The sequence below is a fragment of the Erpetoichthys calabaricus genome, chromosome 3 (assembly GCF_900747795.2).
Source record: "Erpetoichthys calabaricus chromosome 3, fErpCal1.3, whole genome shotgun sequence".
Taxonomy (NCBI): Eukaryota; Metazoa; Chordata; class Cladistia; order Polypteriformes; family Polypteridae; genus Erpetoichthys; species Erpetoichthys calabaricus.
Genome location: NC_041396.2, coordinates 115,252,235 through 115,278,955, shown reverse-complemented (window position 1 = coordinate 115,278,955; position 26,721 = coordinate 115,252,235). Strand labels below are relative to the sequence as shown.

The following is a 26,721-nucleotide window of genomic DNA, read 5'->3' as shown; positions in this document are numbered from 1 at the left end:
AAACAATCTTAGAAAATTGCCAAGATCCCCAATCAGGGGTGATGTTGGTGTTAAACATGCCTAATAGGGTCACATTCGGAAAAGTCTATGAGTCTGACCTTTAACCATGTTGTGAACAGATCTGTAGTGGACTGAAGGATTTCCCCCAGAAAGAGCACCATGTGTATCCCACCCACACTACTGAAACACCATGTTCCATGTCCAATTGCCTGAGAATTTTGGAGTATTTGTATGATGCTTAGAATGACAAAGAGCTTCATTCTTATCACACGATCAGTGGCATGTTTCTCAAAATATCAACAATGGACAGGGAACTCCAGAAGGTCCTTCAGTTTCATGTTACCTTTAGCATTCAGCCCCTTCAAAGAGTACAATGGGACCCTGTAAAAGAATACCAAGGCCAAAATTAGGTTTCAAAAAATCAAGAAATTGTATAAGGCGAAATAAAGAACAAAAACAAAAAAACCAAAAAAAAAAAAACAAAAACATTTTAATTATATTTTGCTAAAATGAACGAAATGAACGAAATGACTCGAAAAAGGATTCGTTCATTTTGCTGAACGAGACTCAAAGGTCTGAGTCGGTAAAATGATCCGAACTTCCCATCACTACTCTGCAACCCCCCAGCTAAACCAGTGGTTCCAGATTAGGTTGTTTTAGATCTCCATTTTCACTCTCTCATCCAGTTATTCCTCATTTTCACTGTAAATGTATCTACAAAGGAAACACACTTTTGTGCATTGCTACTTCCTATAAATACAATCCTAAAAAATAAGAGTCAGAAAGTGAGCTAAATGTGATATCCAAGATAATCTTTGGAAAATCTGTTACACTTACAGGCAGTTATTTACTGTCAAGACCTAAAATACTTTAAAAAACCCAAATTAGGCAGTATTTATTTAGTCACAAATCTTGTAGTTTATTCAATATTCCTTGTATTCAATATGATGCTACTGTCAGTTACTTCGCTGTATGATATAAACTTGGTTTGCTAGCCTTGAAAGTTCTGTCCAGACTTTCTAGGTTTAGCCTCTTCTATTACATTACAGTGATCCCTTGCTATATCGCGCTTCGCCTTTTGCGGCTTCACTCTATCGCGGATTTTATATGTAAGCATATTTAAATATATATCGCGGATTTTTTGCTGGTTCGAGGATTTCTGAGGACAATGGGTCTTTTAATTTCTGGTACATGCTTCCTCAGTTGGTTTGCCCAGTTGATTTCATACAAGGGACGCTATTGGCAGATGGCTGAGAAGCTACCCAACTTACTTTTCTTCTCTCTCCTGCGCTGATCCTGACGTAGGGGGTGTGAGCAGGGGGGCTGTTCGCACACCTAGACGATACGGACGCTCGTCTAAAAATGCTGAAAGATTATCTTCACGTTGCTACCTTCTGTGTGCAGCTGCTTCCTGAAGCGCCATGCTGCACGGTGCTTCGCATACTTAAAAGCTCAAAGGGCACGTATTGATTTTTCAGTTTGTTTTTTTCTGGCTCTCTCTCTCTCTCTCTCTCTCTCTCTGCTCCTGACGGAGGAGGTGTGAGCTGCCGCCTTCAACAGCTTTGTACCAGCGGTGCTTCGCATACTTAAAAACAAACAGCCCTATTGATTTGTTTGCTTTCCTCTCTGTTTCCTTTGAAGAGGAAGATATGTTTGCATTCTTTTAATTGTGAGACAGAACTGTCATCTCTGTCTTGTCATGGAGCACAGTTTAAACTTTTGAAAAAGAGACAAATGTTTGTTTGCAGTGTTTGAATAACGTTCCTGTCTCTCTACAACCTCCTGTGTTTCTGCGCAAATCTGTGACCCAAGCATGACAATATAAAAATAACCATATAAACATATGGTTTCTACTTCGCGGATTTTCTTATTTCGCGGGTGGTTCTGGAACGCAACCCCCGCGATGGAGGAGGGATTACTGTACTACCATTTTGTAATATTGTTTGATATCAGTGCTTTATGTTTATAACTCCTTGTGCTTCTTTGTCTATTACTAGTGTTATGTACTCAGTTTTGTATTTAAATATAATTGCTCACCTCTTTTTGTAGAGCCTCTTTTTTGACATTTGCTGTGTAAAATCATACTTCCAATGTCATCCAGGTATCTGGTGGATGTATATTTCCTTGTATTCTACTTGTATACCATTTGTTTGTTTTCAGATATTGTATTGTTTAACAGTTGAATATTGAAGTGTTTTGTAATGTTATACTTTTAAAGCACCTTGTGGTTTTGTGTGCTAATGGCATTATTTCAGATAAGAGTTGGCTTATAGATTATGTTAAAAAACAAACAAGCACTTGTGTTTCTCCTTTACTCCTTTCCCCACCGGACTCATTGAGCCAGCGTTGTCACGCAAGAGTTTTACTTTCTGTTGAGTGTAAGCTCAGTTGGCTTGTGTCTGCTAGCATTTAAGTCATCAGCTGATTTGTGTAACCAGGCCCATAAACTCTTTATTTATAGTTTCTTTTACTAATTTTCCACATAAACAAGGTCAATTTTAATCTCTTATTTCAACTTCAATTTTTATTGAGTGGTAACGTCTTGTCAGTTAGGTAATAGAAGGGCTGAGAGGTCACTGTGTTGGCTTTAATCAGACCCTGGCAATAACCCTTGAAATCCAAGCAGCCAGAAATACATTTTTATTGTTGATTCTAGAGCCAAACTATAAGCATATAATTCAAAAATACTAGCCTCCCATCCAGGTTTGGTTCTAGTCTTGCATCTGATGTTGTTGTGACCCTAAATTGAATTGGGAGGATTTGAATATGGATAACAATTATAAGGCGGCACGGTGGCGCAGTGGGTAGCGCTGCTGCCTCGCAGTTGGGAGACCTGGGGACCCGGGTTCGCTTCCCGGGTCCTCCCTGTGTGGAGTTTGCATGTTCTCCCCGTGTCTGCGTGGGTTTCCTCCGGGTGCTCCGGTTTCCTCTCACAGTCCAAAGACATGCAGGTTAGGTGGATTGGCGATTCTAAATTGGCCCTAGTGGGTGCTGTGTGTAGGTGTGTTTGTGTGTGTCCTGCGGTGGGTTGGCACCCTGCCCGGGATTGGTTCCTGCCTTGTGCCCTGTGTTGGCTGGGATTGGCTCCAGCAGACCCCCATGACCCTGTGTTCGGATTCAGCGGGTTGGAAAATGGATGGATGGATAACAATTATAATTATCCTCATTTTCTCTCAGGATAGCAACCCAGGAAACCTAAAAAAATTTGATAATGGTGACTCAGTTTCTTTTGCTTACATAAAATGTGAGTTCATATGCATACACATAAGGAAGGATTAACAGAGGAAATGAACAACCCCACTATTAACAACAACTCTCACTACCACTGTGCAGGACAACTTGTCACTAAACAGTAAGAGGCCTTACTCTTGTAAACACTAAAGTGTTTTAGCACACTTACTCACTGACATCACTGCTGATTATTAGCCATTTCTGTCTCCGGGTAGACATTGAGATTTTTTTAAACCTAATTTTGGCCTTGGTATTCTTTTACAGGGTCCCATTGTACTCTTTGAAGGGGCTGAATGCTAAAGGTAACATGAAACTGAAGGACCTTCTGGAGTTCCCTGTCCATTGTTGGTATTTTGAGAAACATGCCACTGATCGTGTGATAAGAATGAAGCTCTTTGTCATTCTAAGCATCATATAAATACTCCAAAATTCTCAGGCAATTGGACATGGAACATGGTGTTTCAGTAGTATGGGTGGGATACACATGGTGCTCTTTCTGGGGGAAATCCTTCAGTCCACTACAGATCTGTTCACAACATGGTTAAAGGTCAGACTCATAGCCTTTTCCGAATGTGACCCTATTAGGCATGTTTAACACCAACATAGCCCCTGATTGGGGATCTTGGCAATTTTCTAAGATTGTTTGTTCAAAGGATGCAGATGTTTTGTCAATTTGCAAACCTGTATAGCTCCCAACTCTTAAGCGTATTATAGGGTACTTTGGAGATGGTAGAAAAGAAAGGTTGGTCTTTTAATTGACATTAACATTTCAGCTTTCAAGTGTCTTTTGTATTGATACCATATTCCAGTGTTGATCAATCTTCATAGATAACCAAACTGGCAAAAATTAATTTCCTTATGACTTGGCTTCAATCAAGAAGCTCTGTTGCACTTACTGCCTGCTTGTCATCTTGTACAGACAGCATTCCAGGCAAAGCACTCATAGTATGCCCTTCTTATTGAGTGCTGTTGGGAGTCCTGTGTTCTTCTTGACAATTTTAGCTTAATAAAGCATGAAAAGGTATTATCTCCAGTACTATTCATGTGTTGCAAGATATGTAAATTTGTTTCAAATGCATAATTAAGTCAAGCACTGTGGTCTTCCACTACTTTCCTGACTTCGATCATAAATGCACTTGTACTCAACACTAGTGGTAAGTGAGAGTGTTTTAAACTATTACTATTTAGCTGAACGAAATGTGACTGTTTACTGTCCACTAAAATTGTAATAATTTTAATTTTTTTGATTAAAGAAAAATTGATTGATTCAGTTTGTTGTAGCATTTGGAGGATTGTAAGCACCTCAGTTTAGGTTCCCATCAAATAAGTAGCAGGAATGAATGTACCTGATTTTCAGAAATCAATGATCAATGACATTAAGGAAATCTATTTTTCCTCATCCATCCATCCATCCAATTTCTTTAAAATAAACAGTATGAACAAATGCTGTGGTGGACTGGCGCCCTGTCTGGGGTTTGTTTCCTGCCTTGCGCCCTGTGTTGGCTGGGATTGGCTCCAGCAGACCCCCGTGACCCTGTAGTTAGGATATAGTGGATTGGATGGATGGATGGATGGATGGATGGATGAACAAATGAGCAAAAAATTGATTGTATAAGCCACAAAAGTTTAATGATTCCAGTACATCATTGTAATTGCTCTTATGCAGTAGTATCCAGTTTATTGCACACTAAGGTTTTGTGTGTGTGTGTGTGTGTGGGCATGAAAAACTCTTCAAATTGGGAGTCTGTGGGTTGCTGTTTATCTTAGAAATATTTAATTTGCATTGTAATAAAGTGGCACAAGAGTCTCATTCTAAACCGCAAGGTTGCAGGTTCGCTTTCCACCTCTGACTCACTGCCTGAAAACTAGAAAGTTGTTTAAGCAGCTAGAGCTCACATTATAATATAACATTATAATATACATATAACATTATACTTGTTAAGCACCCTTGAATGGCATGCTCCACAGAAAGGCACTCTGCAAAGTTTGTTTTTTTTAGAATATACTTCTTAATTTGCTTTTTAGGGTTGGCTTCCTAATTTTGCTTTTAAACATAATGGAAAACATACAGTTTAAGACTAGCAGTTGAATCTACAGATGCCAGTGTTCAGTATTCTATTAGGCAGAAGCATAAATCCTTTTTATCTTTGTTTTCATTTTTTCATTTGCTGATATTAAAGAATGCAGTTTATTTTATAACACTTGAATAAATTGTACCAGTTTTAATATAGGGTGTTGCATTTCCACCAGCACCCACATGTTTTGTTTTTTGTTTTTTGGTTCTTCTGACTTCCCAAGGGCTCGTTAGATTGAGTGGTGACACTAAAGTACCAGCAAGAGTGTGTATGAGAGTGTGAGTGAGTGTGCCATACAATCAGGATCTGTTTTATGCTCCTGCACCTTGTGTATCACCTACTATCCAATATTAGAATAAGTGAGCTCAGAAAATTTAATGACTGATTGACTTTTAATTTCATGAGTGATAACATTTCGATCTGATTGTAATGACCCCCCAACTAGTTTAGAAGGTGGTATGTTGCTAGAAAAACAGAATTTTGTAAATGATTGTTTTTTGACATTTTTGCTTTACCCTATTAGTCAAGGGAAATGATTTGTTCAAAATTGAATTTACAGCAAAACTGAGTGTATTGCTTTGCAAAAAAATGTATAACATAAATTGTGTTTCACGTGTAGTAAACATCGTGCCAGTCTACATTGTAATCTTATGTAGCTATATATACTACACAGGGTGTGCAGCTGTTTAAGATTTAAACAAGTGATTTAGGATTCGGAATCTTACTAGATGAGCTTATTAAAATAAAACAAAAATATATTTTCCATTAGCAACAATTGTTGGCTTCTGCTCTGAGTGATGCAAGTTGCAGAAACAGTGTACAGTGATGCAAGATTTTATCTTGTCATGTTTCCTGCATTTGCTGGTTGATTGCTGGTTTTCTTTTAACATTGCAGGAGTTATCATCAAGAGAAAAAGTGGAGAGATTCCCTGCCCTCTTGCCGTTGAAGCCTTTGCAGCACATCTCAGTTATATCTGCAAGTACGATGATAAATACAGCAAGTAAGTGCTTCATCTCAGTCATAGGCCCTGTGTTTGCTAGTGTTAATCTTTACTCCAGTCAGTGTGCATGAAATGCATACATGAAGCATTTACTGAAAGGAGACATCATTCCACTTTAGAGTACAGTAAGTCACAAGTCTACATGAAGTTGTCTTATTCTTTTTATGCTCCAGGGATATAAGAATAATATTTATTGGTTGTTTAAATTACTTACAGGGGTTTATTGAGTCGGGTATTTTCCTTCCGATTTTCATTTTATCTCACATTCTATTTATAGTCTCTAGTATAGTATCTATTCAGTAGATTTTATTAAATGCTTAATCACATGACCTAGACTTTCACTGATCAAATTCAGACTTGTCACTTACATTCATTATGTTTGCATGAGTGTAGGAACAAAGACAATGGGGAAAAACAGGGAAAAAAGCAAGTAAAAAGGTAAAAGCAAAATACTAATTACTGCTAGCAGGCATTTTAGGTCTAATTCTGCCAGTATCGTTTCATAGTTACCTCCATACTTAGACCTTCACAATTGGAGGCCTCTGTATCATAGTATTCTTCAAAATAGTGTGAGCCATGATCAGGACCATTTTAAAAAGTCTTCAATGACTGATCATATGACTCCAGACTATATGCCTGAACAAAACAATTCCTTTAAAGACCACTCAATAAGATAAACAAACATAAAACTTGCAGCATATTCATAAAAAAGATTGGATCTAAACTGATGAATTATTCAATCCATGTAATTAAGACTTTCCTTAAAGTTACCTTCTGATATTCCTAACCTTGAAACATCACTTTTTGACTAACAGTCTGCCTAATGTTTTATCAGAGATGAACTACACTAAAGGCAAATCTGTTTGGCAGTATGGCACAAAGTTAACAAGTAATAGAAACATGGTCTTAGATAGAGCACTAGACGTCTAGTTGTGCGGTTAGTGGTGGGACAGGTTCCAAAACTAGGATCACATTACAACAACAACAACATTTATTTATATAGCATATTTTTATACAAACAATGTAGCTCAAAGTGCAAAGACAAAAAAGAAAATAAATAATTAAAATTAGGGAACACTAATTAACATAGAATAAAAGTAAGGTCCTATGGCCAGGAAAGACAGAAAAAACAAAAAAAAATCTCTAGAAGGCTGGAGAAAAAAATAAAATCTGCAGGGGTTCTGAGGCCACAAGACTGTCCAGACTCCTCTAGGCATTCTACCTAACATAAATGACCTCAATCAGTCCTCATTGTATTCAGGGTTCTCATGGAACGACTTGATGATGACGGTCATGTGGACTTCTGGCCTTTAATCCATCAATGTAGGGACATCATAGTGCTTTGATTAGGTGGTGGTGGCGCAGATCGCCACCACAGAAAACCGGAAAAAGACCAGAAGAGAAAGTAGGGGTTAGTACGGATTTTGGAGCCACCATGAATACTAATGATAATTAATTGAATATACAGAGCATCAGGATTAAACTAAGGTGAAGCTGTGAGAAAGCCATGTTAAAGTAATGTGTTTTCAGCAGTTTTTTTAAGGTGCTCCACTGTATTAGCCTGGCGAATTCCTATTGGCAAGCTATTCCAGATTTTAGGTGCATAACAACAGAAGGCCTCCTCACCTCTTCTTTTAAGTTTAGCTCTTGGAATTCTAAGTAAACACTCATTTGAAGATCTAAGGTTACAATTTGGAGTGTAAGGTTTAAGACGTTCTGAAATATAAGATGGAGCGAGATTATTAAAGGCTTTGTAAACCATAAGCAATATTTTAAAGTCAATTCTAAATGACACAGGTAACCAGTGTAGTGACATCAAAACTGGGGTGATGTGCTCGGATATTTGTTTCCGAGTTAAGATTCTAGCAGCTGCATTCTGCACTAGTTGCAATCGATTGATGTCTTTTTTGGGCAGTCCTGAGAGGAGTGTGTTACAGTAATCTAGCCAACTGAAAACAAAAGCGTGAACTAATTCAGGTCAGACTCAATCACTGGTCTGCAAAAAAATATATTTTTTTTTTATGAAATCGGAATTAAGCTAGCACGTCAGGTTTTTGAAATACACATCATTGACGTTTTGACACTTTTGAATGTCAATATAATATATCAACACGAAATCTGGAATTTGGACTATGTCCCACCAAAATTGTTTTGATCTGTTTATTCTGTAAACAAACCAGAAGACGATACCAGAGACACGTTAAAGCATATTTATGTCAATTTACCTCAATATAAAAGTGAGGTCAGCATGCCCAGAAATGTTGGAGGCACTCGCTTTTGCTCTTGTACTGCACATCTGTCTCACTTTGCAAGAACCAACAGTAGTCACCCATCATGCTTGAAGTGAATTTTTCCCAATATCAGTTTTCCATCACGTTTATATCTTGAAGAAATCTTTCCCCATGCTCATCTCTGACATCGCTTAGATTTAGTGGAAAAAAGTGAATGTAAAAAATGCATCTTCAGTGACATTCTGGCTTACCCCAAAATTCATTACCTTCGTCTTGACTTTTAATCCTAATACATCAAGTTTATTTCTAATAACCTCATTATATCCATTATTGCCAATCACTAAAATTTCTGCTTTCTCTTTATTTAGTTTGAGAAAATTACTACTCAACCATTCGGAAACACAAGTGAGACATTGTGTCAGTGAATCAAGAGAGTCGGGGTCGTCAGGTTCTATTGATAAATACAGCCGTGTGTCATCAGCATAGCTGTGGTAGCTCACGTTATGCCCCGAAATAATCTGACCTAACAGAAGCATGTAAAAAAAAAAAGAGCAGCGGACCCAGGATAGAGCCTTGTGGAACACCATATAGTTTTAGAATATCATGTGTCTTTGAAGTATAATTACCACAACTAACAAAGAATTTTCTACGTGCCAGGTAGGATTCAAACCAATTTAAGACACTGCCAGAGAGGCCCACCCACTGACTAAGGCAATTTCTAAGAATATTGTGAACAAAGGTATCAGATCTAAGAGGATGAGAACAGAAAAAACGGCCTCTGTCTGCATTTACCCGCAAATCATTTACTACTTTAATGAGTGCAGTTTCTGTACTGTGATTTGTTCTGAAACCTGACCGAAACTTCTCAAGAATAGCATGTTTATTGAGGTAATCATTAAGCTGTATAATGACTGCCTTCTCTAGAATTTTACTTAAGAAAGGCAGGTTAGAAATAGGTCTAAAATTTTCAAAAGCAGAGGAGTCAAGATTATTTTTCTTTAGCAGGGGTTTAACTACAGCAGTCTTAAGACAGTCTGGGAAGACCCCCGTATCTAATGACGAGTTTACTATGTCAAGAATACAATCAGATAGCACACCAGATACTTCTTTGAAAAAATGTGCTGGTATTGGGTCAAGGACACAGGTGGAGGGTCTCAGCTGAGAAATTATTTTATATAAATCAGGTAAATCTGTCCTGGTGAAAGAATTTAATTTGTTTATAATAGAGTACTGGGGTTTAAGAGGATCAGTGTTGGGGAGATGTACTATATTATTTCTAATATCATTAATTTTTTGATTAAAAAATATAGCAAAAGCCACACAAGTTTCACTGGAAGTATTTTGGCAGCATTCTATTGAGTGAACTGGATTTAGCAGACAATCGATTGTAGAGAATAAGACTCTGAGGTTACCAGCATTGTTATTTATAATTCTAGAGGAATAACACCGCCTCTCAAGACGGAGTATGTTGTTGTATTCTGTTATTTTAACCTTCAATATCTCATAGTGGATAATCAGTTTAGTTTTTCTCCATTTATACTCAGCTCTCCGCCATGTTCTCTTTAGATCAGACACTCTTTGGGTCTTCCATGGTGTAAACACTGCGGTGGGTTGGCACCCTGCCCGGGATTGGTTCCTGTCTTGTGCCCTGTGTTGGCTGGGATTGGCTCCAGCAGACCCCCGTGACCCTGTGTTCGGATTCAGCGGGTTGGAAAATGGATGGATGGATGGATGGTGTAAACAGTACTAGAAGATTTTTTAACTATCTTTTCAGGTGCGACTATGTCAGTAGCAGCTCTCACCTTAGTATTAAAATTTTCCACCTTATTATTTACATTATCTCTTTTATATATATTTCTCTTCTGGTTCGTCCTGCTTCCACTTCAAAACCGGTCCCGCCCACACGCAGCTGACACGGCATTTCTCGATTCCTATTCGTCGTCTTCCATGTCATGCACTATACTGGCCTGCTGAGCGTAATACATCCAACAAGTACTCAAGGTGCTGCCACAACAGTAAAGTTGCTTTACCACCCTTGCGGGAGCCACCTGTGTCTTTACAACAGCTTCTTACACAGCAAACATCAGAAGCTAAAAATTATCGTGAACACATTTGAGAATACAACCCTTCTCTAGCGTTTGCTTCCATGGGTACACAGATAACTCAACCTCCTGGCCATGGACCATACTGTTTTAAAATACACGGGCAAATTTATCACGAAATCTCTCCACTATACGCTCACACATCTACCTCTCCAGGATATGGACAGTTGTATGTTTTTGACACAGTGCAAGCTACTAAAGTACGCTTACAAAATAAAGCAAACTCTGCATGCAGCGAAAATGTACTTCTCCAGCTAGATTCCATGCTCAGAACCATCAACCCCTTCGCTAAATCATTCAAACACATGCATGAAATTGCTCAGTCCAATCCAACAGCATCTGTATGAATGGTTTTCAAGGAAACCCCTAGGCAGGATTTACGATGATGCAATGCCCCGACATGTCACACCGATGTTGCAGCGATTTTTGTCGGAGAAGATGGCAAAACGCCTGCTGAAAGGGACGTTTGCATCTATCCCATAGGCAACTCTTGTAAACAGATTTCCACGCTCAATATGAATTGTGATCCTATGGTTTACCCACTTTTATTCCCTTACGGAGGGATTGGCTGGCACAAAGATTTACAACATGTTCCCGATAAAAGAACCGCCAAGCGAATAAGGCTCACTCAATGCCAATTTTACGCGTACAAATTAGCAATGAGGAATACATTTAGTATTTTGCACTCCAGCGGCAAACTATTCCAACAGTATGTCGTAGATGCGTATGTTAAAACAGACAGACACGCATCTCAACTATCTCAGATTACATCAAGAAGATCTGTGCGTGGAACTATCAAACGCACTGCAAGCAAACGCTGAAAATAACGTCTGTGTAGGCAAAATGATCATATTACCATCCACATTTCCAGGAAGTCCAAGATACATGCAACAAAACTATCAGGATGCCATGGCCATAGTACGTAAATTCGGAAAGCCTGATTATTTATCACTTTCACATGTAATCCTACTTGGCTGGAAATTCTACTGTATATGCACACTGCGTCTTTCAAGAAGTATTTATTTCTACTTGATTTCTGAATTCCTTTCTCACCATTTTCCGTTCCTATTCTTACACCGCCATATGGTACTGCGGGCGTCGGCTAGTTCTCAATATTGTAGTAAGCACTACAAACAGACTGGTTGCTTAGAATGTTTGTAAATTTTGAAGCTACTGATGAATCAAAGATGCGTTTTTTAACAATATGCTTCTCATGAATATTTTCTATCATTATTTCTACATTAAATAGTAAGAGAAAATGTTCTGATAGACCAATATCAATGATCTGCTTCACATCAAGTTTTAGTCCTTTAGTAATTACTGAGTCTGACGTATGACCTGCTTTGTATGTTGGCTGACTAATGTGCTGGCTCAAATCAAAAGAGTCCAGGAGGTTCATGAATTCTTTTACTTTCAGGTCACACTGATTATCGATATGAAAGTTAAAGTCACTGATTATAGGAACATGTCATAGTTCATAATTACAATTGACACCAAGTCTGAGAATTCCTCAAAGAAAGACGCATTGTATTTAGGAGGTCTATACATGGATACTAGAATCTGAGAAACTCCATGAATAACAACGGCAAGATACTCAAAGGACTTGAATTTGCCAAAGTCGACATCTTTACACTTTAACCAGCTCAAGTAAATGTTTGCTAAACCGCCGCCTTTCTTACCTTGGCGATCCGCATGAGTAAAGCTGTAATTCGGAGGCACAGATTCGATTAAAACAGCCACACCATCAGAGCTAAGCCACGTTTCACTTAGTGCAATAAAATCAATTTTCCTATCACTAATAAGATCGTTGATGGAAAACGTCTTGTTGGTTATGCTCTAACATTTAATAAAGCCATATTTAATGCTTTGGAAGAGCAGAACTGAATTGTATGTGCGTTATGGGTTATTCAAGATAGAAATTAAGTTATTTTTATTAGCGCCGCTCTGTGCATATTTTTTATTTAATCTATAATCTGTTTTTATAGTTTTAATATATTGTTCATCTAGAGGTGTAATTGTAATGAAGTTATTCATATTTATGCCGCACTGCCTAGTTTTTTTACATGCATTGAGGTTAGCTATTAGAGTACGTGGACGCTAGGAGCGCTGTTGCCCCATGAAACCCAACAGACAGACCTCCAGGACACACTTTTAAAAGAACCAACAAGAATTTTTAATATTTTCCTCAAATAAGTGTGCAAAGCACCACACACTCCACAGTTCTCCAATACTATAAATCAATACAATAAATCAATAACAATACAACAATCCTCCACTTCCAGCAGCTTCGTCACCTAACCTCCCAACTCCAGCTCTCCTTGCTGGGTCTCCAACAGTCCTTTTTATATTCCTTGAGCCAGAAGTGCTCCTTCACTTTTTCCGGGTCAAATGCCACATCATCAGTCCTCAAATATCTCGGAAGTACTGTGGGCTTTCGTCCTCGTAACTCCGAAGTACTTCCGGGTTATATGAAAAATAAGAGTTCCCAGGTCCTTTAGGAGCTCCCCCTGGCAGCACCCATGGCATCCAACAGGGCTGAGAAAATGGACTCCACATCCCATGATACCTCTGCGGATATCCGGGGTACATTTACCGTCCAGGGGAGCTGCCACCTAGTATCCTGGGGGAGGCAGTATCCTGAAAAGGCTGCCCTTCTCCATTCCGCTGCCAGCCGTCTATGACAAGTATTAATGCAGTGCACTTTGGAGGAAGATTTTGTTACCAAATTATCACGTCTTAGCAAAGCATTGTGGAAAGGGTTAGGAGTAAAAATAGACAGTAGAAGGAAATAGGAAAAGCTGCAGATATACTGAAGAGACCAAGGTGGTGGAAAGCTTGGGCAGTCTCAAAGTGCTGCATAAAGATGTGGATGATTGGTCAGGGAAAGATCAGAAAGAACTGATATTCGGTGCGCATCAGTGTTGTGACTACAGAAATATGCAAGCCATGGCAAAAAAAAAAAAAAAAACGACCTCTACAAAGGTATATGGAAAGATTGGAGACAAGGAGGAACCTATAGGCCAAGACTTTTAAGCAACAATTAAAATCCAGCAGAAAGAGCAAAGCAGATGATTTAAGTGGATGACTGAAGAGACAGAATATAGAAGTGTGGTAGGAGAATTCTGCATGAGATGGTCAACTTAGACAGTGGTTCTTGAAGATGTAATTATTAAGGGATTATCATTCTCCCAATTTGGACATAACATATGGAATCCAAAATCTACTCACTGTACAACCCCTAGGTGTGACAAACACTGACGTATGGAATTTATGGAAATTTCTGCATGTCAAATGGTTTCATGGGCACTTGCAGGTAATCTGACTGACAAATCAAGATTTGTTTAAATTCAAACAGGTTCTTAATGAAGTACCTAATTGTGTTCCTGGAATGAACTCTTCCATGTTTCCAACCTTCAAAAACTTCCAAGAACAGTTTATGGGTTAGGCTTAAAGCATTTTTGAGCTGCTTTAACTTACAAGGTAAGTACTGTATATCAGGAAGACAAACAGTGTTACTAACTTCTAATATCCCAGTCATATCATTCATGAATGAATGGCCCCAGATTACATTTGGTGTGCACATTTTTGCCTGATTAACTTTAAAAAATATTTTTCTTTGACACAATATGTTTATTTTGTTTCAGATATTTCATTTTCCACAAACCGAACAAGACTTGGCAACAGGTATTCTGGTTGACAATAAGCATAGCTATTAATAATGCCTACATCTTGTATAAGATGTCAGATGCCTACCATGTGAAGCGTTACAGCAGAGCCCAGTTCGGTGAACGACTAGTAAGAGAACTTCTTGGCCTGGAGGACTGCTCTCCCACTCAGTGAAGAGCTGCTAGGAACTTAAAGGATTTGTTTATGAGATTACTAGATTTCTTTAAAAGCTCTGGAAAACTGTATATAACTTGAAGGTTGGCACTACACGGACCAAAATTAAGGTGTTCTAAGTAAAGAATGCAGTTCTTCCAAGTGTGATAACATTTCTATTAAGCTGGATGCAAGACAAGTACTGTACTTTGCCCTGTCCACTCAACACAAATATAGTCTACTGTATGTCTTGTTGCATGGCAAAAAGAAAATTCTAGAAATATCCTATTTTTTATATGCTTTTTTAAAAATACTTTACTTTTCTCTGTTATTATTTGTCCTAAACATAGGCAAGACTTTTGTTTCCTGTAATTTCTCATAATAAAAGATAAAATTAGTACAGTTTAAGACGTTCTCAGACCTGGTCTCGGTGAGTACCTGTCCAGAAAAGCCCATAATGGTCATCCTAAATGAAGTGGTTATTCATTGTTTAGGCTAGCAGCACACTCAAAGAAGAATATTTAAATATCTTTTTATCAAGTGGAAAATAAGTTTTCACCTCTAGTTAAGCACACCATTTAAAATATCATATAAAATTATAAAAATATCTAATTGTATCTATAAGAGGGTGCTCACTCTCTGGACATTCAGTTCATTTAACTAGTAATCAGATAAAAAGAAAGTAAAACGCTATACAATTGTCCATTGGCCTAGTTTCAATGCTGAAGGAAAGTATAACACTAGGAAAAAACTTTTACTGTTCATGGTTAATCAATAAGTAAAGCTGAAAGGAGATCATGGAGAAACAGCAGAACTCAGTAGGCTCCAGGTAAGACAAGAGTTAGGGCATTTTCTTTGTAAAGTACTTCTTTTCTGTCTTTTGTGCGCTGGCACATTTTCCACTTTTTTAGGATTGTCTTACGCTCTGTTTTATAGTTTTCAGAGATCTTTAAGACTGATTCAGCCAGTCAGATACAGACACACTTTAAAATTAACTTACATGATTTTTTTTTTCCTATTAGAAAGAGTATCCAATCTCTCATCTCATATAACTTAAAAAGCAAATCAAAAGTTACAAAGAGATTTGAGCATGGAAGAGATACTATATAAATAAAATGCATTCCCCAGAGATGTTCAGATTAGGTGAAGTGGCAACTGTTCATTGCTCCCGTGTGAATGTGAAAAAAGGTGTGTGTGAGTGAGTACAGCAATGGATTGTCTTGTGCCCGATGAGATCCTGCATTCCTGAATTGGATTATGCAGGTTTAAGAATATTATGAGAATGTTAATAACACATCACACACGGTCCATTTATATAAAATGGCTATGTTCACAAACTTTAGTTATGCACTAAACAAAGAAGCTGCCAGAAAAAGTTACAAGATAATAACATTGCATCAAAAACATGGACTACTATCTTAATTAATGACGGAAAACGTTTTTGTTTAGTTTGGTGCAGGGTCATGGTGGGTTAGAGCCTGTTCTAGCAGCACTGGGCACAAGGGTAAAACTCTGTTTTGGGCTTGAGAGTGTCATACTATCACACACCCACACTCATTAAGGTGGAGTGAATTTAGAATTGCCAAATCAAACTAACCACAACACAACAAATCATAGCTGTCACAGAAGACTTTGAGGAAACAAGCAGGGAACCCCTACAGGTAGTGACTGGGTTGGGAGCCAATCCCTAGACTCTGGAGCTGTGATGTAGTAACACAACTGTTAGTCTCCATGATACCCCAAAAGAACAAATCCCGTCTTGAAGGACAACTAATATAATGTGAAAAACAGAAGGCATAGATATGAGCATCTATATTTAAACAATAGTCTTCTGTCAGTCCAATATGGGTCTACAGTAGGTGCTGTATTCCTGGGTTGCCTGCCCTTTACTTTCAGGCCTGAGGACAGCGCCTTCCCCATTGTTCAGCTCTTGCTCATGTCCACATTCCTGGAGCATTGACTAAAGTCGGGACCCTTTCTCTATAGGCATGAACTGCTCAGGTCAGGGAGGATGTCACATTTGCCCGACTTAATTCCTGTTTCTCTCGCTGCTGTGGCATCACTCACTGGTTCTATCCTGATTCCTTTAGTAGGCTACTCTTTGACACTATATACCGTTCAATATAAAATAATTTAAGACATTAAATAGAATAGAATAATCTAGTCACCTACAGCCCTGAAGCAGATTAAGGAGAATTAATAATAAATAAATAAACTAACTTACTCAGCACAATATTCTATGCAAATCTTACATGAAATAAATACTAATATATGAGAAAAAATATTTTTTCCACCGACAGATGTTTGCTCAGTTTGTGTTTTTAACTTTAAATGGCTGAATATGTGCTGATGATGTGTTTGCTCATTACTGTTTGTAACTGATTGGTTCCCTTGTTTCCTGAAAAGGATTGGAATTGCAAGAGGGGTTTTTCCATATTTTTACAGAGATCTGATTGTTGTTATCTATAATGGATGTTTACAAATGGTTAATTAATTTCTAGGTGATGATCAACCTAGAGAACTTATAATGTATTAAGCCCATGAAGTACTGTATATATAGAGAGAAGGTGGCTCTTAATGCGAGTGACAACTGAGTGTCACTGTAGTCCTTTTATATAGTGGCTAAGACTGACAGATGTACTTAATGTCACAATCATCAAACATTTAATGCAAATCAGAACCAAATGATACAATAAAATGGATGCGTTCTTCAGCATAATTTAATTTAATTTAGAAGTAAATTAAGATAAAAGTTGAGCCAACGGTATAAATTGCTATTGGGTAAAAAGATGTCTCATTAATGGCAAAAATTTGTATAAATAAAGTAACAAGTCTTGTTCTTAAAATATGAAAGGCATAGTTGCTTAGCATTTTATTGAATATTGTACATATTATCAGAAATTGTATATTAATATTAGGCCATGCACTTTTTCACTTCAGTGTTCTTTAGTGTGATACTTAACTATTTGTAAAGAATATATTGTCCAATACAAGGCATGTTTAAATGTCAAAGCTATTGTGTCAAAGTTATAATTTGCCTATAAACTGAAAGCATCCACTGAAAACACTGAATTTCTCATAGTTTAAAGATGCACACAGCCTTTAGAAGCAGGAGGTGACCTACATTTTCTGAATGTGTGTTTTCCCAGGCCAGGAATGAGAAATGTAATATTCTTGAAAGAAATTCACCAATTGTACACAAGTGTTTATTAGGTGGTATGAGCTGTGAAATACAGCAGTGGTACTGAGTACAGCCAATCATTTCATACACAGAAGATTCATTTGCATCAACAGAAGTCAGATGTGACTAATATGCTTTCCTTTATCAGAGTCAAGTGATTTAAAGATAATCTTAATTGTGTATGGCAGGGAATTATTCCTGCTCCAGAACATTTCCTTCACATTTCCAAAAGCTGTATCATCAAATTGTTAAAACATGTAGCACACAGAAAAAAAATATTGTATGATATGTTAACAGCTAATGCAGTAAGAAAATCAGTATGCCTCACTTGCAAAATTCTTTATGAAATGTATCACTTTGCTGCCTTTGACTGTGTAAACTGGGACTGCTGTTTGTTTGTAAACATATTTTAAATGCATAATTTACAAATTTTTAAATGCAAAATATTACAAGAAATGTAAGCATATTGCTGTCTTGGACCCCAAATCTGATTTCTGCCTGGGGTGCCTTATGTGTGGAGATTGCATGTTCTTCCTGTATTCATGTCCGTTTCCTCTGGGCAACTCTGGCTTCCTCCCACAGTCCATAGATATGCTGTTAATTTACCTGAAAGCTCTAAAATGACAGGGTAAGAAAAAACTAATATGCCATATGATCTATTAGCATACCGTCCAGGGCAGAGCTAGTTCTTACAACAATTGCTGCCTACCTTTATCATGTCATGTCATTTTTCTAACCCACTTAATCCAGCCCAGGGTTACTTTGGCTGGGGTGGGGCTGGAGCCTATCCCAGCTAGCATAGGGTGCAAGTGCCTGCCTTTGTTCAAAAACAAACTTCTGACATACTATAAAAACTTTAATTAGAAGGTATTCTATTTATGTGGCAAAACAGTGAATCATTGGCATGAATAGTGGTAGAAGGGTATATTATTTTATTATACTAGCTGTCCTATCCATTAAAGACATGTTGAAATCTAACTAATCAACATACACCTCAGCATTAATGTTTGTAGTATACCATGCAATACATACTGTATGTCTCTGTTATATGCCATTTGATATGTGGTTCGTAAAGCCAGTGTTATTGTTTAGGATGCAATTTTTGGAATGATAGAGACATAGCAATTGGACAGATACAGGGACAGAGACACAGACATTTATCATTATATTATATTATATTATATTATATTATATTATATTATATTATATTATATTATATTGCAGTGCAATGCTTATTAGCACTGCTGCATTACAAATCTGGTAGCTTGGGTTAGACTTCTGCACCTAGTTTTTGTCCATGTGGAGATTCCACATTCTCCCTTTGTCTGCATGAGTTCCCACAGGTACTCTGGTTTTCCTCTCACATCCCCAAAGATTTAAGGTAATTGGAGACTCACAATTGGCCATTGAATATGTGTGTGTGTGTGTGTGTGTGTGTGTGTGTGTGTGTGTGTGTGCGTGTGTGTGTGTGTGTGTGTGTGTGCGTGCGTGTGTGTGTGTGTGTAAGGGGATGTCCTGGAATGGAGTAAAACCCTGTCTGCGGCTATTTCAGTTGTGCATCTGGTGCTGCCTGGATATTCTTTGGCCTCCAACCACATTGAAATAGATTATACAGGTTAGAGAATATTGATATACAGTATATGGAAATATTATATGACTGTATTGTATATGGTGATATATGCACATACATGCATACACACAAGTGGATGTATATGTGTGTATGTATATAATATAGATAGGGTATAATCAGAAATAAAATGTATTGCATACTTTGAAGCATCAGTTATGCATAATGCTTCATTCACATGCTATGGAAATTTCCAGGGTACCATTTTTATAATGTCACATCTTAGCAGTTTGTTCTGTTCCTGTGCACCTCCATACAGAGCTTTGGGAGAAATACTAAGATTGATTTTCATTTTCTGCTTAAACCATACAGAAAGTAATGAAAAGATAGTTCTGATTTTTTGTGAATGTAAAAATCAAAGATGCACAATAAGCCTGTATGATCACAACTGCATTGTGATAGCAAAATGCTATTTCTGGATGAGCTGACTGTTATTTTGTACTTTATGTAATGAAATAGTGTAAGAGATATGTGTGACATCATTTTATTGCAAATTTGGATACCAACGTTGTCTCCGGATTCTACCACTGGTAGCTGCCACCAGGAAAGAAGATCATGTAGAATTTCTCAGTACATAGCAATTACATTCAGCATAAGATGCACAATGTCATTTAACAAAAGATGGGCTAGCTCTGCTAGTAGAACATTGAGGAAATAATCATGTACTGCGGACAAGAAGAAGATGGCTGTGAGTATATGTCATGGAATTTTGGAGGTGACATTATGGGAAAAGAAAAAACATTAAGTTTAGGAAAAAAACTCTAACAGCATATCCTAAGATTTTGAAAGATCTCTTAACACACTCATGTAATTCTTTCTTCTTTTCAAGCAGTATTAGGTCTTCCTAGATGGGAATTGTCTGCTGATCCACAATTCTTTTCAGCACTTGTTTCAAAAGTATATTTTCATCACATATGCTTCTTGGAGTCTGGTCAAATTTTCAGCTGAATATTGTAATGAATTTTTGCATACAATTTAATGTTCATTCACTGTTCATTATAAGCCACCCCCATTATCCCTATATACACTTGACAGGCTTCTTCTCAACTGCTGTGCACTTTTGTTCTTCCTCATGTTTTGCCAGCCAAGACAGACTTCCATCCATCCATCCATTTTCCAACCCGCTGAATCCGAACACAGGGTCACGGGGGTCTGCTGGAGCCAATCCCAGCCAACACAGGGCACAAGGCAGGGAACCAATCCTGGGCAGGGTGCCAACTCACCGCAGGACACACACAAACACACCCACACACTAGGGCCAATTTAGAATCGCCAATCCACCTAACCTGCATGTCTTTGGACTGTGGGAGGAAACCGGAGCGCCCGGAGGAAACCCACGCAGACACGGGGAGAACATGCAAACTCCACACAGGGAGGACCCGGGAATCGAACCCAGGTCCCCAGATGTCCCAACTGTGAGGCAGCAGCGCTACCCACTGCGCCACCGTGCCGCCCAAGACAGACTTTCTTCTAATAAATAATGATGTCCTTCTTATTTCTGATATGAACAGTATATTGCCAAAATGTATGCTGTTTAGACATCACCAACATCCTGGGGCCACTAGAATTTTGTCATTTGTTGTCTTTGCTTCATAGTATGAAATGTTTGATTAATTTTTGACTTACCTCATATATATTCAGCAATTCTGCTATGCATATAATAATAATATTGATATAAGTAAAACATAGGCCTCCTCATGAGCCTGTACCTATGCCAGTTGGTCCCCCGTCACTGCCATATTTATGCACACATATATTAATTCTTCTTATACCTTTACTTATTCAACTCTTTTGAGACATAATTAGTTCTTTCTTTACTAAAAATTCAAATGTATTATTTAAAAAAATCAAAATGATGGTTAAGGTCTCATTTTAAAGACAACAAATGCCTATTAATTCATCCATCCATCCATTTTCCAATCTGCTGAATCCGAACACAGGGTCACGGGGGTCTGCTGGAGCCAATCCCAGCCAACACAGGGCACAAGGCAGGAACCAATCCCGGGCAGGGTGCCAACTCACCGCAGGACACACACAAACACACCCACACACTAGGGCCAATTTAGAATCACCAGTCCACCTAACCTGCATGTCTTTGGACTGTGGGAGGAAACCGGAGCGCCCGGAGGAAACCCACGCAGACACAGGGAGAACATGCAAGCTCCACGCAGGGAGGACCCGGGAAGCGAACCCAGGTCCCCAGATCTCCCAACTGCGAGGCAGCAGCGCTAACCACTGCGCCACCGTGCCACCCTCTATTAATTCATTTGATATTAATTGTACAAATGTGGTTATTAAAAGGAAAGGCTAAATATGGTTGCTAATAGGAAGTACTTTGTCATGCCAACCACTCAGCTCTCACCTTAGGCTCATTTTCAGCCTAATTAGTGGCATGCTGTATTTATGCAGACCCCTCCCTGTTTTTGTTTCTCTTTATTTTAGATTTTGCAACTATGGTATTTGGTTAAACATCTTCCCTCTGTCTTAATAAATTCACGATTCAGCTTTCTGTCCAAACCTCTCTTCATTCTTTTGCTCTTATTTTGCTCTTTACATTAACCCTTTTGTCTGTTTTTATGTGTGAACTCTGAGACCCTGCTAGGTTAAACATACCATAAATTTACTGGGCTTTCTGTGTACACATTTATAAAGTCATTGTGTTAACTTCCAAGGTCAAAAGCATTCTGCATGTCTATCTTATATTAGAATAGATTTAAGGAGTGAAGGACCTTCTTGATGTTCTATGAAAGGTCCATAAGTACCAATATGAAAAGATATTTCATTTTATTTATTATCAAAATCTCTCACTATAGCTCACATATGTAGATGGAAAACCAGTGCGAGTTAGTTTGCTACAGCATGACACAATTCATTTTTTAAAGGGATAGCTTGAATTAAATCCATTAATTAATATTAAAGGAAAACAAATGATTTCCTTAAGAATTATAGTGTAAAATGAATAGATTAAACGTTAATGAAATAAATTATATACATTTTTGTCATTACAGATATGATTAATCATTACAGGCCATAACATTGAATAGAAAACAGTGTTGTCATTAGGTGTAAAACAGATAAAATAGCAAAGACATATGCAATGAACAGTTAGTATACATTTAGCTTCCCATCATTACTGTAGAATGCCTGATGAAGAGCAAATTTTTCTGAATTTCTGGACAAGATATATTTATTTTTAATAACAGTGAACTTGAAGAATATGAAGGGGATTTTCATCTTTTATATTACAGTATACTTGTAAAGAGTCACACTTTAGGTATCCATTATAAAGACACTATTGACAGTACTATAAACATGTTATTAACTATGCTATTAAGAATAATAAATTATCATTAAGACTTTTTGAAATATGTTACTTTCATTTTTCATTGTTTTATATCATGTTCAAAAAGGCACATATTATTATATAATGCAGACTGGCTATAGCTGCTTATGGTGGATACCCAAACTATAGTCTTTCTGGTATACCTCTGAGTATGTTATAAAGTACTAAAATGCTGTACATCAGTGTTTCCCAACCTCGGTCCTGTGGCCCCAGGTTTTTGTTCCAACCAGATTCCTAATCAGTGACCACACCTGATAACACTGATCTCATTTAATTAGCTGGTATTATTTTTCTTTTATTCTACATTCAGAAAAGCACAGCAGCATAATTTTTACATTTATAAGACATTTAGAAATATTTCTGCTTTTGCTATAGATTTAAATTCTTAACTCTCTTTTGTTAATTTCATTATATTTTGCCCTTTCTCTGTGCAGTTTTTCCCCTTCGTTGTATCTTATTAATGACAATTAAAAATGAGGAGAGCAGACACGCTGGCAAACAACACTGAATAATAATCAAAAGCTGCAACTACTTTAGCATCAGACCCACTAATAAGTAAATAATGGATTAATTAAACAATTAGAACACCTAGAAAAGTAAAATGAAAATCAAGATGAAAATATTGTTAAAAAGAAAAAAATACATTATTTCCATATAACTGCTTGGTACATTTTAATATATATATATATATATATATATATATATATATATATATATATATATATATATATATATATATATATTACCAAATTTAGTTTTCTAATTTCTATATTGTTCCCAAAACACAGAACTTGGGAAATAACACATCACTTAATTAGCCCAGGAGTCCAATTACAAACAGAAGCTGGTTGGAACAAAAACCTGCAGCCACAGGGGGGCCACAGGACCGAGGTTTGTAAACACTGCTGTACATGAAGTGTCTGGGAGTTGTTTTGAGTGTTGCACAATGACTGTATGCTATAAAGCAGCTGTCAGTAGACCTCCTTAATTCTACTGGTGTTATTCCTTGTACGTTTTTGTTCTTCTAAGGGCCACAGTGACAATTAACTTAATTGGGGAGACCAGGCTACCTACAGTATCCTTAGAAAAAGTTTCCAAATAATTCTGGGGAATTCTCAGGCACTGCCAGGCCACACAAATGATATAATCCCGCCAGCATACCCATGGTGCCATGGGTCTTCTCTAAATTGACAGTTCCTGTTGGAGGTACCCACTCTAAACGTACAGGTCACCTTGACTGGCTCAGTCTTGGAGAGAAGGAGAGAAGTAGTGGTACTGCTCTAAGGTCCTCCATATTACTGAAAAAATATACAAAAAACAAGAAATGTTTATTTTATATTAGATTATAATTTCATTTTATTTTAGTTTAGGTTTGAGTCTTCAAAACACCTGAATGTTCGTTTGATCCTGCAAAAATATTGTGTGTTGTTATTATTATTTGAAAAAAATTCATCCATCCATCCATCCATTATCCAACCCGCTATATCCTAACTACAGGGTCACGGGGGTCTGCTGGAGCCAATCCCAGCCAACACAGGGCGCAAAAGGAATAATTACCATACCAGAGTTCAAATGGGCACACAGTGGTGCAGTGGCAGATCTGCTGTTTTGCAGTAAGAAGGCTGGGATTTGAATCCTTGGTGTTCTCAGTTATGGAGCTTGTGTGTTTTGTCCATCTCCAACTCCAGTTTCTTCTGACATGCAGGTTAGATGGATCAGAGATGTTAAATTGGCCCCTGGTGCACGTTTGTGTTGGAATGTGTTCACCCTGCAGTGAACTGCTGCCCAGTTTAGGGATTGTTCTTGTTACTGATGCTTGCTGGGATATGCTTCAGCTTCCCTGCGATGCTGCTCTTAATTTGTGGGCTTGGAAGGTAAATGGATGGATCAAAGCAGAATGAGCAAGCAAGGGTGCCATATAAAAAAATTAAAAATCAATTAGTAAGGTAGAACAGCAAAACCTAGCTTTGTTATTGAACTGGTATTAGTTGGTGGTAATCTAAAGGTTTTACTACCATTTACCTTTACACTTTTTTTAACTTTAATCGAAAGCAGCTTACAATAGAAGTAAACATAATAGAGTAACAGGCTAGGGCTTGTTTGTTCAGTAAGTGTAGCAGGACAGGTAGCAAAAGTTGATTGCCACAAGTGAAAAGATATAATAACTAATAAATACTACCACTGAAGATTTTCAAATGCAAATGCTTTCAAATATTTTATACGCAGATATTCACATAGCAGTAAAACGTATCATTTTTAAACTAGAAAATATTTCACATTTGAAAAAGACATTTTAATAAAATAGGAAATACGTACTTGGTCCAAGATTTTTATGACAGACATTTCCTTTGCTATTTGAAGATTACAGTTTTTCTATTTTTTCCTCTTCCTCATATATTAACTACAATGCAGAACTTATGAAAGAAACATACAGCCACATCCTTCCATGCAGTATTTCATGGCCAGTAGCACTTCTGCTGGACTGATCCCTCCTTCTGTCCTTTTATACTAAGATACTGTCTGGCTGCGCCCTCAATGCTGGACAAGATCAAGCTGTTAGAATATTTTATGGCCTTAAACATAAAATTCACAATGAATGTGATCCCATTTCTAGAACATGCCATCTTACTACTTAAAGACTTGCTTCAGTGAAGCAAGCCTGTTGTTAACACTACAAAACAGAAGGGCAGGGACAAGAGTGAAATGTCCGGGGCCATCAAGAGGAAACCATTTCTTATGTCTTCCTTGTCAAAGAACCATTCTTCAAAAGGTGAAGCACCTTCAATCATGGTGATACATGCTTTATATACAGCAAATCATGAATAATCAAACAGGTGTGAGGGGTGGGGGCTCTGTCAGCCTATCAATCCTGCTGTTTGTAAGGTTTTATCCAATTGTGCCACCAATCTTCTTGATTGCTCATTACCACAAAACTCATTGTAACACAGTCCATTGGTGTCCATCATACTACCATATCTCAAATATACTGCTATACTTTCTTTATTATTTTATGTTACATTTTGTAAATATCTTTTTTTATTGTACTGTTGTTTTGAAGTTAAATATTTTCTAATTGACAGTTTAAATTCCTCAAATTGTGAAAAGACCGTGTTCAGCTTTATCTAAAAACTTTTTCAGATGCAAACCTGAATGGTCAAAAAACACTTTCTTCCACTCCTCTTAAAAAAGCATTCTTTAACAACTCATTAAGAATCTGCAAATACTGTCTTTATTTTTAATAATTTGTACTTTAGCAGGGAGCTCATATTTTTTACAACTACGTTTGGTCGAGCTAAGGATTAACATACGCAGACAAAAATCAAAAACTGGAGATGCTGTGATGTGTTGTAGAAATTTGTGAATGTATGTTTGTGTCTTAGTTGCTCACGTGGAAAAATGAGAACTGTCTTTTGAGATTAAAAGACAGAATGTAGTACTGAGATTTACAACTCAAACATGATGAGTCATAACATGAATTATTTATAGAACATATTAGCTTTTTATGTACTTTTTGTTGGTGTGAATTTACACAGATTTGCACACTTCTAATAAATGTTTACATATTTTGTACACAATTGTCCCTGTGTAGAAATATATAAATATATCTATTATAAATGAGTCACAAATACATTAAGTTGAACTTTTTATGTCATGTTTTTCAAGCCAATAAACAACTATTAAATGTTACAGAATGGTATGTTTTTTTTAAAAAGGGTTGTGTTTGCATTCCTACAGGTTTCTTGGTTTTCTTCATCCCAATCTTTGGACAGGACTTTAGTGTACTGGTTAACATTGCTGCCTTACACCTCTAGAGCAGGGGTGGGCAATGTTGGTCCTGGAGAGCCGCAGTGGCTGCAGGTTTTTGTTCCAACCCAGTTTCTTAATGAGAAGTCAATTATTGCTGATGAAGAAGCACTTACTGCTCAAGTGACATTTTGATGCTTCATTTTAGTGGTCTCGCTTGTTAAGGTTCCCCACCCTTAATTGCTTATGTCAATCTTAAACTGTTGGATTCAGTGTTTTAATGGCTCCTTATTAGCAATAAGATGTAAAAAACAAAGCAGCCAGCAGTTCTCCATCTAACTTGTTTCCATTTACATCTGTGTGTGTT

General features: G+C 37.5%; 1 protein-coding gene across 1 annotated transcript in view; it reads left to right on the top strand.

The window, feature by feature from the left end:
* Window positions 1-26,289, top strand: part of pgbd5 (piggyBac transposable element derived 5) — a 213,296-nt gene extending 187,007 nt beyond the window's left edge. Inside the window, exons 6-8 of the mRNA XM_028797295.2 lie at window positions 6,202-6,307; window positions 14,285-22,794; window positions 23,528-26,289. Of these exons, the coding sequence (XP_028653128.1) occupies window positions 6,202-6,307; window positions 14,285-14,480 (302 nt within the window). The 3' untranslated portion in view covers window positions 14,481-22,794; window positions 23,528-26,289. The remainder of the gene's footprint in view (window positions 1-6,201; window positions 6,308-14,284; window positions 22,795-23,527) is intronic.
* Window positions 26,290-26,721: the final 432 nt, after the last annotated feature.